Source organism: Danio rerio, chromosome 15, assembly GCF_052040795.2.
Source record: "Danio rerio strain M-AB ecotype USA chromosome 15, GRCz13ab, whole genome shotgun sequence".
Taxonomy (NCBI): Eukaryota; Metazoa; Chordata; class Actinopteri; order Cypriniformes; family Danionidae; genus Danio; species Danio rerio.
In genome coordinates this window covers 35,931,809-35,944,343 of record NC_141035.1, presented here as the reverse complement: position 1 = coordinate 35,944,343, position 12,535 = coordinate 35,931,809, and the positions used below count along the sequence as shown (strand labels likewise).

Here is a 12,535-nt window from a genome sequence, read left to right as displayed (position 1 = left end):
CTGAAATGGTAATCGCCTGGTTGCCTCTGCGGGATTTACATTTTTTTCACGCTGTAATCTTGCATTTACAATGTCATTTACGTGACTTTGGCCTCTCCGCCTCTTGACATCTCTGTCTGGCTCTCGAGGTATAAGACTGACAACAGACAAGCCCCAGACACAGCGCTTTGCTTTTCATACGCAGACGAGTGATGAACTTTTGGCATGCCGCTCATGTATGCAAACAGGCTTTGTTTCCTATACACACACGCACACACACACACACACACATGCGCATGTTCTTGATTGATGTTAAACTGAAAGCGAGCACTCGTGTTGCTGTCAGAGCTCGGTTAAGTCCCTTGAGCCTCCTGATTTCTTGACATTTGTAGATATAATATTCACGCAACAAGGAGCAGCTTTTGTGATGTGATCCCGCTGTAACACTTTAATCTGTTTAGACTGCCTCAATATTATGGCAGAGTGGAGAGAGGCCCATTCAATACAAGCCATAGCTCGGGGCAAACACCTCGGTAGTATCTGAGGTTTTTTTTTTTTTTTTTAATGGAATGGCTGCCTTGTGGTAAAGTGAGATTGTTGGCTTCTATTGTTTTCATTTTCTCAGAGAGCATAAACTGTGTTTGGTATTGTTATTATAGTTATTTCACAGTTTTTAACTTTAACGATAGGGGTGCATTTAATATACATATATATATATGTATATATATGTACATATATATATATATATATATATATATATATATATATATATATATATATATATATATATATATATATATATATATATATATATATATATATATATATACATATATATATATATATCCCAGTACATCAGCAGTTTCTGAAATATTCAGTGCAGCCCGTCTGGCATCAACATCCATGGCACGTTCATTGTCACTTAAATTACCCTTCTTTCCCATTCTGATGCTAGCTTTGAACTGTCACAGATTGTCTTGACCATGCCTAAATGCATTTAGTTGCTGCCATGTGATTGGCTGATTAGAAATTAGTGTTTATGAGCAGTTGGACAGGTGTACCTAATAAACTGGCAAATGAGAGTAAGTAGTTCATCTATTATTTCTATAGTTCTTTCATTATTTTACCCTCATTCATTTATTTGTGACCCTGGACTGTATTTCTTTTATGCTGAATGTCATTAGATGATAATGTAGATATCCTGTTCCATGGCGATATTTATCCGTTAATATGTCATTATACTACACTTAAACTTATATACATTATCATAGTTAATTTTTTGATGAGTAATTCCGTAGCTAAGAACCTAATTTAATTTTAAAGGAGATATTTTTTCCAATATGCTAGTGATTTAACATCCTAATTCAAGATATAAATAGCTGTATATTAGCCAAATATTGTCCTATTCATGTCATATCCGGAAGTAAATTTTTCTCAATAATGAAATGGATTTTTTTTTTTTTTTTAATTTAAGACAGTAAACCTTTAAAGACAGGCCTCTTCTGAGCTTTTGTTTTGATTTTGATGTGCTTTTGTTGAACTCATCTGTTCTCATGAGTTCAAGACAATCATGTTTAACAGTTAAATTTGTGCAGAAAACTACAATACCCATAATGCTGTAGAGTAATCCATCCAATCAAATAGATGCAAGTAATAAAGACTGCCAAAAGAGATTAAAAGAGCTCCTCCCACTCCCACAAAGCACAGTAAATAAATGCCAGTGGCAGGAATATTCTCTGCTTTATTATATAGCTTGAATGTAATCGCACTAAAGTGGAAGATTAAGTAAATGACAGACTGAAATTTTGTATAAATTAACATGTACTCTTTTAAAGTACACATTAAATCAAAATTAACCATATTGATTTGGTTATCTCACATCGCTAGTTTTGTGGTAAACAATTCATCTGTGATTATAGAATTATAGAATACACAAGACATGTGACTCGTTTAGTATGAATGGGGAAAAAGTCTTAACGGTCAACAAGGCGAATAAAGCCTGCCTTCTAGTACAAGAGTCAATCATCGAATAATATAAACTGACAATTCTCTGGGGCAGGGGCTCAGACCAGCCACGAGTTTATGCAGATTCATTTGTGATATAAACGTTTAGAAATGAAACTAAAGAGACAGTTGTTGTTTAAATTAATTTGTGATACCAAATATCAAATTTAATCATATTCTTGGCAAGTAATTTTGGAGAATTTGATGTTTCCCTATTCAGACAGAATGCCAAAGCATACTGCCCGAGAGGCCTTACAAAGACGGCTGCCAAGTGAAATGACTTGTCTTAAAGGAACTTTATGCTTGTCTGAAGTATTGGGCGTGGCCAACTTACTTAGCCACGCCTCTCTAGCTGTCGGTTTTGACAGCGCTATGACAACAAACTAAAATGGTGAGGAGGAGGTGTCTGTTAGGTTGTAATAACTCTCCTTAAATCTTTTTCCAGATCTTTCTGAGTGAAATACCTACTTTACTACATCCAATCATCTCACAGGAGAAAAAAAGCCACTCATGTTTTCTCATTTATTATTTAGTTTCTCGAGGAACTGCATCACAATACAAAAAAAAAAAAAAAAAAACAGTCACAGCTTCCAGTTTATGCAGACTTTTTATTTTATTTTATTTTTTTATTAGAATATGCAAAAAGGTACATAAATTGGGATCATACAAATACAAAAACAATATAGTCAGGTACTGTTAGGTGTGTGTCTGTGTGTGTGTCTGTGTGTGTGTGTGTGTGTGTGTGTGTGTGTGTGTGTGTGTGTGTGTGTGTGTGTGTGTGTGTGTTTGTGTGTGTGTGTGTGTGTGTCCATGTAAAGGTAACTTGGTGGAAAATGTTTATGCAGACTTTAAAGACCCCATGAACTGCTTTGAAATGTGCGTTTTTATTGGATGTTTGATGTAATATCAACCAAAAGACAAAGAGAGGGTGGGACATAGTGTAGCTCCTCCCCTTTTATAAAACAGCCAATAGCATTTTGCTTTAAATCAAGACGCATCAAATTTGAAGCGTCCTGAAGGGGACGGAGTATGTCAGGTACTACAGAGAATTTGATTGGTCACGATTTGATGAAAAGTAGGAGGTGATGTTAAAAAAAAGCTGATCCATTTTGGCGGAAGTGACAAAATACAAGCTTTACATGTTTACATCAGTTTTCTATCTTCCAAACGGGAATTTTTTCACTGTTTTGGAGCACGCTAGCTTAAAGATATCCCAAAAACGAATAATACTGAAACTAACGTCTAAAAAACTGTCATTTATTTTCATAGGACCTTTAAGGTACTTGTTGAGCTTTGCTGTGACTGTATGAAAAGGCTGTACAGTAACGAAAAAAAAAAAAATCAAAAAATTTCTGAATAAATACTTCAAATAAATCACGAATCAAAAAGATTCCACCACCTTAACCTTTCTTTATACAATGCAAACAAAGACTAACGGCCCATTTCATAGTTTATGATGGAAATTAGTATATGCCTCAATGTGGATGGTATATTTCCCCATGAGTAGCTGGTAATGAAGACAAACCACATGTGGAATTTGTTGATCGTCCCATACCATGCTGTCATCTATCCCCCAATTACACCAATCATCACTCTCTAAATCCTCTTTGGAGTAAATTAGCTGCAGTATTATTCGCTTCTGGCCTGCTTTTCCCCTTCCCTCTCTCTCTCTTACACTCGGTTTTAAAGGCTTTGAAACATCTCCAGCCCGAACGCGCTGCACTTAGTAACCTGATGCTGGTCCCTGCCCTTAATGGTTTGCATTAGCTGCAAGCAATAAAATTAGCCCAGGTCCCTGCTAATGTTGGAATAATCATTTACAAAGATGGTTACCACATGCTGAAGCCGTTTCCCCGCTCATTCCCCACGCTCCCCTTTTTCTTCTCGGCCTCTCATTTTTTCTTTTATACGGCCTCTAATTCGCTGTTATTAATAATGAATAAAAACGCAATTTTCTGCAGCTTGCTCCAGGGCCCTGGGAATCATTTCAATGAATATTTCAGCACGTTATTTTAATCACAGCTGCACATATGCTGAAGGGAGGGGGTCTGTGTTTTATTGGCCCGGGGTGTGGCTTCGGTGGGACCCCGGCGTCATTAAAACCCCTCTCCGGCTGCAGAAAGGACCCTACCTCTGATTTACTGGACTTGTTAAAAAACACAGTAAAATGGAGGCAAGCTGCGCCATTTATACTTGTAATTTGATACCGCATTTGTTAATGGGACTTGCTGTTATTTATTTGTGTGCTGGAGAGCCGTTTTATGCCTGAGGGCTGAGCTTTAATGAACTTCGTGAATTAACGATATTTTACCAGATATCGTTTGATTCTCCCTCATGTGTAAGCTTTGGTTTGGGTGCTCTCCAAAATGCAATTCTCTGTAGCATTGTATGCGGAGTATTACATTACTATATAAATTTAAGGGATGTTTTTTCTGTGCGCGTGCGTCGATGGGGGAAAACATGCTCATTAAAATCCCAATTATGCTATTAAAAGTCAGCAGAGAAAGTCTTCATTTTGACACGTTTAAGCTATGTGATATGTAAAGTTAATTATATTATACAAATGTATTTGTTGTATATTTATGACTGTCATTAATGAATTTTTATCTAGTATTTTTATTTATTTTATTTTTTTTCGTAGTATTTTTTTAAAAATATTTCCCAAATGGTGTTTAACAGAGCAAGGACATTTTCACAGTATGTCTGATAATGTTTTTTCTTCTGGAGAAAGTCTTATTTGTTTTATTTTGGCTAGAATGAAAGCATTTTTTTTAAAACACCATTTTATGGACAAAATATATATTTTTGTAATTTTTTAGGGTCAAAAGCTATCTTTTTCAATACTTTACAGAACAAACCATTGTTATACAATAACTTGCCTAATTACCCTAACCTGCCTAGTTAACCTAATTAACCTAGTTAAGCCTTTAAATGTCACTTTAAGCTTTATAGAAGTGTCTTAAAAAATATCTTTTAAAATATTATTTACTGTCATCATGGCAAAGATAAAATAAATTAGTTATTAAAAAATGAGTTATTAAAACTATTATGTTTAGAAATGTGTTGAACAAATCTTCTCTTCATTAAACAGAAATTGGGAAAAAATAAACAAGATGGTTAATAATTTAGGGGGGCTAATTATTCTGACTGTATTATGTATTTCACAATCTCACCTTAGCATCAGCCGCATAAAATATATGTAGTTAATATGTATATAATAAGTTGGCGGTTCATTCCGCTGTGGCGACCCTGAATTAACAACGTGATTAAGCCGAAAAGAAAATGAATGAATGAATAAATAAATGAATGAATAAATGAATGAATAAAATTGGCCATAGTGTATGTCTGTGAATGTGTGTGTGTGGATGTTTCCCAGTGCTTGCTGGGTTGCAGCTGGAAGGGCATCCCCTGTGTAAAAACATATGTTGGACAAGTTCATTTCGCTGGGGCGACCCTAGATTATTAAAGGGACTAAGCCGAAGGAACATGAGTGAAAGAATGAATTCTGAATTAGTATTTCACAATCTCATCTAAGCTATTCTGTTATTATGATTTAGTATGTTGTAATTCTAACCTTTTTTTTTTACTTGTTTGTGATGTGTTAATATGACTTTTATGTAATCATTTCTATAATCTGGTCCTGATAATGTCTCAATATTTTTATTTAAATAATCTTTATTTTTATATAATTGCATCATTATAGATTTTACAGACATTAACTTACTTCACAATTTCTCAGTTTTATCATACTTATGATGTGCCAGTTTGGCTTTTTAACTAATTTTCATTATTTATCTATAATTAAGAGTTAGCATACATGCCATACTTCAGGTGGCATCATTTTTATATTAGAATTGGTTAACTGATGTCATGATTGAAATGTTTATAAACTCTCTTAATTTTAAGCCCTGCCATTTTAATATAATTGTTAATCTAAAATTTTTATTTTGGCCGTTCAAGTTTGAATAAATTGAATATAATTTTGATTATATTTGTATATTATGAGTTTTCTTCATATGATTGTCTCTTAGTATCTCATCATTTAAGATTTATATTATTTATCTGACTTTTTGTCATAATTATGTCTTATTTTGTATTATAATTATAACAAAAATTTTAGTATGTCATAATGACTGTAAATTATAGAATACTGCCTGACTTTCTAATAATTAGAACCAATTGTGATTTTTATATTGTTATGACTAAAATTAAAATTTGAACTCTATAAATTTATCTGATTTAGTGTCATAATTATATTGTGAACTAATTTTAAAATATATATATATATATATATATATATATATATATATATATATATATATATATATATATATATATATATATTTTTTTTTTTTTCCTTTTAACTATGACATAATTCTGTTTGTCATGTTGTGATTGTTCCTTTTTGTGTCATTAAGACTTTTCCCAAGTATTTATATTTTAGTAATGTAACAGCAATGGCTCATGTGTCTGGTGTGTCTCATTCTATTGCAATGCTTTGCATTCGTATAAGTATTTTAACAATTAAAGAGTTTAGATGCAAAAACCTCCAATGCCGTCTGAAGTTTGTATTTAAAGTGAACATTTTTCTCAGGCTGTTGTGTGTAGTTTTAATAATTTTACCCTTAGTGCAAAGAATAGGTTGTTTTCATTGCCTTTAAAGTAACATAACTGAACATAAACATAGGAGGCTGAATAAAACGCTAATTTTAGAGACAAGTTTTAGACGATGTTTTTGCATCTGAACACTTCAATTACGGATACTTTATTAATGTGCCAAAGTACGATGTTCTCTGTAGTAAGCAGTGTCTGTTTCATCATATATATGAAATATAAAGAAATCGTATTTTATTTAGCTTTCCAACTTGTTGTTTTTCTTCTTCTTCTGATTCCTAACAGGAGCTCCTGTCTTTTCCCCTTTTCCAGTCAGCAACAGCAGCATGACTTCTGGCGTCTGGATTACTGGGAGGACGACCTGCGGAGGAGGCGGAGATTCATACGAAACCCCTTTGGCTCCACCCACTTAGACATCACGTGCAAATCACTGGAGGACTACGGTTAGTAATTCTGCCAACAGCCAATCAAAACTGTTGCTGGACTCTGTCAGTCTAGCTCATTATCCCCAAATTGCCTTGGATTCATACAATGACATCATTGTCCACCAAATGGGCTACACATATGCGTATTAGAAAGCTTCCAATCAACTCTTAGACTAATATTCTCGAAGCTAAGAAGCAGTTCGTTGTCAGCTTTATAGGTTATGTATTTATGAGTCTTGTCAATTGAACATGGCACGAAGGCTTTATGGCTGGTTTTTATACCCTAACGGCACACATTGTTGAGAGGAAAATTGCGCAAAGTTTTTACTATTTCTGCTTTTTGCACTTAAACATTTTTTCCTCATTGACCCGTTTGATCTTGCAGCGTTGGCCACCACGGGGCTGTCGATTTGGCTCTGTGTCTCGCAACAGAGGCTTTAAAAGAGAAACGGTTCAATACTATTAACCACTGCAGGCGCTTCTCCTCCAGGCATCAAATTGAAGATACGAGAGGGAGTGTATTAACTGAACAAGGGCAAATCTATTGATTCTCAAGTACAATGGGGGGGGGTGACTTCTCTCCTGTGCACAGAATTGTTACTGTAACTATTTCCATTACACACGGGGAAACTTACTAGGGGCAAGGGCGAGCAAAAAAATAAGCCCATTAATTTCTAAAATCCTTGATATTAGCTTATACTTATAGGTTGAGGCATACGGGAGAGTTTTTTAACAGCATGGTTGGCTTCAAAGCTTACTAATGTCCACCTGGGATGATAATGGATTGCACTTTTTAATGTAATGAAAATGATATGCTGTGATAATGGACCTTACGTATTGATTTTTCTCTAAGAGTTGCATATTTTAGAGTATTTACAGTGTGTAGTTACTTATTTAATTACAAATTGATTAGAAATTATGTGATTAAATTTAGTGGTGTAATGTATTGAGAGCATTAAAAAAGGGCTTAAAAAGATTTAAAATCAAAGCAGAAAGTGTTACATTTGGAAATCCGTGACATTAATTGCTGCATGCTGTCCAAAAATAAACAAATACATACAGTATCTATTTTAGGTCAGTTTTTCGATCATCTACAGGACAAACCATCGTTATACAATAACTTTCCTAATTACCCTAACCTGTCTAGTTAACCTTATTAATTAGACCGACATCTGAAAAGAGAAGGAGAATGATGGAGAGGTGGTTGGGGCGAATGCCTTTGACGGTGATCATCATTTTAAATTGAACATAAACTTTTGTTTCTTTGTTTCATTGCTGAGCTACAAAAAAACTAAATGAAACTAAATGATTTAATTAGATATTGTAAATTAATCAGACTGTGTAAATACTGTCACTTGACAGATGCATAAGACATCTGCTGGCAAAGTAAAGTTAGCCTGACTAGTGTATTCAGCATTGAACTTGTGTTATAAATGGGATTACTCATGTTTTACTGTATAAGTTCATGATTAAATGTTAAAATTATACCGCATTAGTCAATATTTTTTCTAGTTATTTTTAAATATTACCAAATATATATTTTTTAATTACCCTTATGTGATTGGATGTGTATTAGGCCCATAGCCTTCAATCAAGTTTGGTTTTTGGCCCTTTATAGGAAAACATTTGGGCACCCCTGGTATATATAATAAATATATTCTCTAAATGAGTTGTGTTCACTCTTTAAAAAATGCGGCAACAATGCACTGTAACACACCTTATTTCTGGAGTGGAACACCCATGAGTCCACAAAGTGGCGCAAATGGATTTGCTATTTAAAGAATGTGGCGGAAAAATGGGAAAAATTAGGATTATGTTGGTCTGGAAATAGCAACATCTCTGGGCAAACGTCTTACGCTTTATTGTGCCGGGTGTATGATAGGGCCCTAGAACTTTATTGTCATTGTAATATCATACATCAAAATTAGTTTGGTAGCCTTTAGACATCAGCAACAATAAGAAATAAAGAACAAATAAACAAAAAATATCAACAGTAGACAAAAAAAAAAAAAGACTGAACACAAGAATTTACAGTATAGTTAGTATAGACCGAGTACCCAAACTCTGTCCTAGAGGGCCCGTGTCCTGCATAGTTTAGCTCCAACCTCCTTTAACACACCTGCCTGGAAGTTTCTAGTATACGTTTGTTTTGAAAATCTGAAGGAATCCAGCCCTCCAGGAGTTTGGGCACCTCTGATAGAGTTCAATTGTAGCACAGTCCTAGTGCAGTAATGGTGCAGTTAAGTGTCAAATGCATGGGGCATGAGTTGTTCTCACCACTTCCTTAGCATCTACTGTATGTATGTGAGTGTGTGTCTGTGTGTATTAGGAGGAAATACAGGCTACTGCTCTTCGAAAGAAACTATTCCTCAGTCTATTAGTTCAGCCCTAATTGTCCTGTATCTTTTGCCCAACTGTATCCTGGATGGGTTGGATCCTTGCTGGTGTAGCTGGCTTTCTTGTGTAGACATCTGGTATAAACTTGAGATTGGGGGGATTTGATCCTATAATTCTCTGTGAGGTTACAAACAAGTAAATGACCAGAAGTGGGATACAATTTTAACATTATCTATGTGTTTGGATGAATGTATTGCTTCTCACAAAACATCCCAATAAGATTCGTATAGTAGTTGCATAGATTGCATGGTTGTTTTTAGAGGCTGTTTAGATGTGACTGACACAACAAAACCAGTCTAATCAATTGTGTTTTCAGCTACGCTTTAGACTGCATTTATAACTGTATTTAGTGACGTCCACTTGTGATTGGATAGAAGAAAACACATTTTAATGCCAGGTGTAAACTAGAGCTAATCTGGATTACATCAGTTACGTCACTGTGTCAGTGCTTTATATAGTGAAACTGCACTGCATGTTGATTTTGCTCGTATTTACAAGTAAACTGCAGACTTTTGGTACACATTTGTCATTCGAAGGTGTGCTGCATGACTTGTTATGCACTAATATTGTGTCTATCTACATGTCTGGCCTTTTGTGCCCAACTGTTCAGAGGCCATGTCAGATGGTGTGTGTGTCAGAGCCAGAACACACACATGCACACTCGTACATACACATGCCAGCTGTTCCCTGACCCGCAGGTGGCCTCCGCTCATGTCACAGCACAGACTTTCCCCCCAAATCCACACTGTCTTTCAAACATATTACCCAGCAGATCGCATGCATTTCTTCTGAAGCTCACACCACTCCAGTATTGCTCTGTGTTTTTTTTTTCTGCCTGTCCTTGGTAAGTTGTCAGTGCGTCTCTGCGGACCCGCGGTCTGGTGTCTGGGGCCGCTGTGATTGAGGACTTGTTGAGGTCCCCAGGCTTCTCGCAGTCTTTAATGAGAGGAATAATGCATAAGATTGTCATGTGAAAGGGATTGCCTGTAGTCAGATGTTGCCCCCACAATGCAATAGAGAGAGAGAGACTGTGAGAGAGCAAAAAGAGGCTTTTCTAGATGGCTTTTATTCAGAAGGAAGGACCAGCCAGCAATGCCCTTCTTTTTTCAATGTAAATACAATACAATTATATTAAATCATAACTGATAATTAGGGCCAGACAGAATCTGCAGAAAATTTTTGTTATTTCTGCCGAGAATTTTGTAAAAAATCTGCAGATTTATAGGAGTATCATAATTAAAAACTTCATTCATTTTTTGTCAGCTTAGTCCCTTTATTAATCAGGGGTCGCCACAGCGGAGTAAACCGCCAACTTATCCAGCAAGTTTTTACGCAGCGGATGCCCTTCCAGCTGCAACCCATCTCTGGGAATCCACACACACATGCACACACACACTCATACACTACGGACAATTTAGCCTACCCAATCCACCTATACTGCATGTCTTTGGACTGTGGGGGAAACCGGAGCACCCGGAAGAAACCCACGCGAACGCAGGGAGAACATGCAAACTCCACACAGAAACGCCAACTGAGCCGAGGGTCTAACCAGCAACCCAGCGACCTTCTTGCTGTGAGGTGACAGCACTGCCTACTGCGCCACTGCTCCGCCCCAATTAAAATCTTAATATATAAAAATAAAAACAAATCATCCCTTTTTTAATTTTTATTTAAAATAAATGATTTATATGTATTTTTATATTTTAGGTAAGGCATAAGACTGAAAAATGTTCATCTAATTAAATATTGTCGGGCTGACTATTCCCATAATTCCGATAAGTAGCTCAAACTGTCTGTTGTACAATTCTGCAAATGTAGATTTATACAATGGCGCATCTCTGTTCACGCATGTGCACACAATACACAGTGTTAAAATCAAATCCTGAATCAATATTGGAGTTACTTTTGCACGCTGGAGGAAGGATGACACCATGGCTGAGATATCTCTTTTAGACAGGTATAATGTTATATTCTAGAACTAATTTAGTCATGGAAAGCTGATGTAGATCATGTTGTTGGTATGAATGGGTTATTTGCACGGAAGTGCACTGAAATGTTCCGGTGAAAGATTGTTGTGACTATTTTCAGTTTCATAAAGTAACTTTTACAGCTTCGATAATGTAGTTTTTTTTTTACAGGGACACTGGAGCATTTTAAAACTGCGATTAATCAGTGGATTGCTCATATGTCAGCTTGTTGACAAACCAGCTGATCGACATGATTTTGAAACGATCCAATTTCTGTTTAACGGATAGAAGATTTTTTCAAAACATTTCTAAACAAAACAGTTTTAATAACTAATTTCTACTAACTGATTTATCTTTCTTTGCCATGATGACAGCACATAATATTTGATAAGATATTTTTCAAGACACTTCTATACAGCCTAAAGTGACATTTAAAGGCTTAACTAGGTTAATTAGGTTAACTAGGAAGGTTAGGGTAATTAGGCAAGTTATTGTATAACGATGGTTTGTTCTGTAGACTATTGAAAAAAATTACAGCTTAAAGGGGCTAATAATATTGACCTTAAAATGGTTCATAAAAAAAATTTAAAATCTGCTTTTATTGTAGTCGAAAATGTATAAGACTTTCTCCATAAGAATAAAAATATTATAAGACATACTGTGAAAATTTCATTGCTCTGTTAAGCATCATTTGGGAAATATTTAAAAAAGAAAATAGAAATTAATTTGTATCAGGGGCCTTTGTGTATGTTCAGTAATATCACTTTTATGGCAAAGAATAAGTCCTTTTCCTGTTGTTTAAAGTGAAATATCTTAACATAAAACTAAAGGCTGAATTTTTTTTTCATTTAGAGGCACTTAGAGGTTTTTGCATCTTAACTCTTCATATACACTAATGACAGTATTTACAGTATTTGCTGTGTATATGTATCTTTCTACTTATAAATAATATTACCGTTTCAAATATATTATATATACATTTGATATATTTATGTAAGTTTACATAAGTATGCTCTTAGGTGATGTGTCATAAAAATTTAGATTGGAGTTGAGAGTGTATATATAGGTGTATGTGTGTGCATGTGTGTTTGTGTGTGTGGACTAAAAAATACATAAAATCAGTTTATTTGTTAACTCTTGTTATTTATC

General features: G+C 35.0%; 1 protein-coding gene across 8 annotated transcripts in view; it reads left to right on the top strand.

Moving 5' to 3' along the window:
* Positions 1–12,535, top strand: part of nbeab (neurobeachin b) — a 569,044-nt gene that overhangs the window by 358,124 nt on the left and 198,385 nt on the right. For 6 of the 8 annotated variants that reach the window (XM_087284305.1, XM_087284304.1, XM_087284302.1 and 3 more), the window contains exon 37: positions 6,883–7,040. In XM_087284305.1, the coding sequence (XP_087140431.1) occupies positions 6,883–7,040 (158 nt within the window). The remainder of the gene's footprint in view (positions 1–6,882; positions 7,041–12,535) is intronic. The other 2 variants (XM_087284306.1, XM_087284303.1) reach the window with 1 other exon arrangement.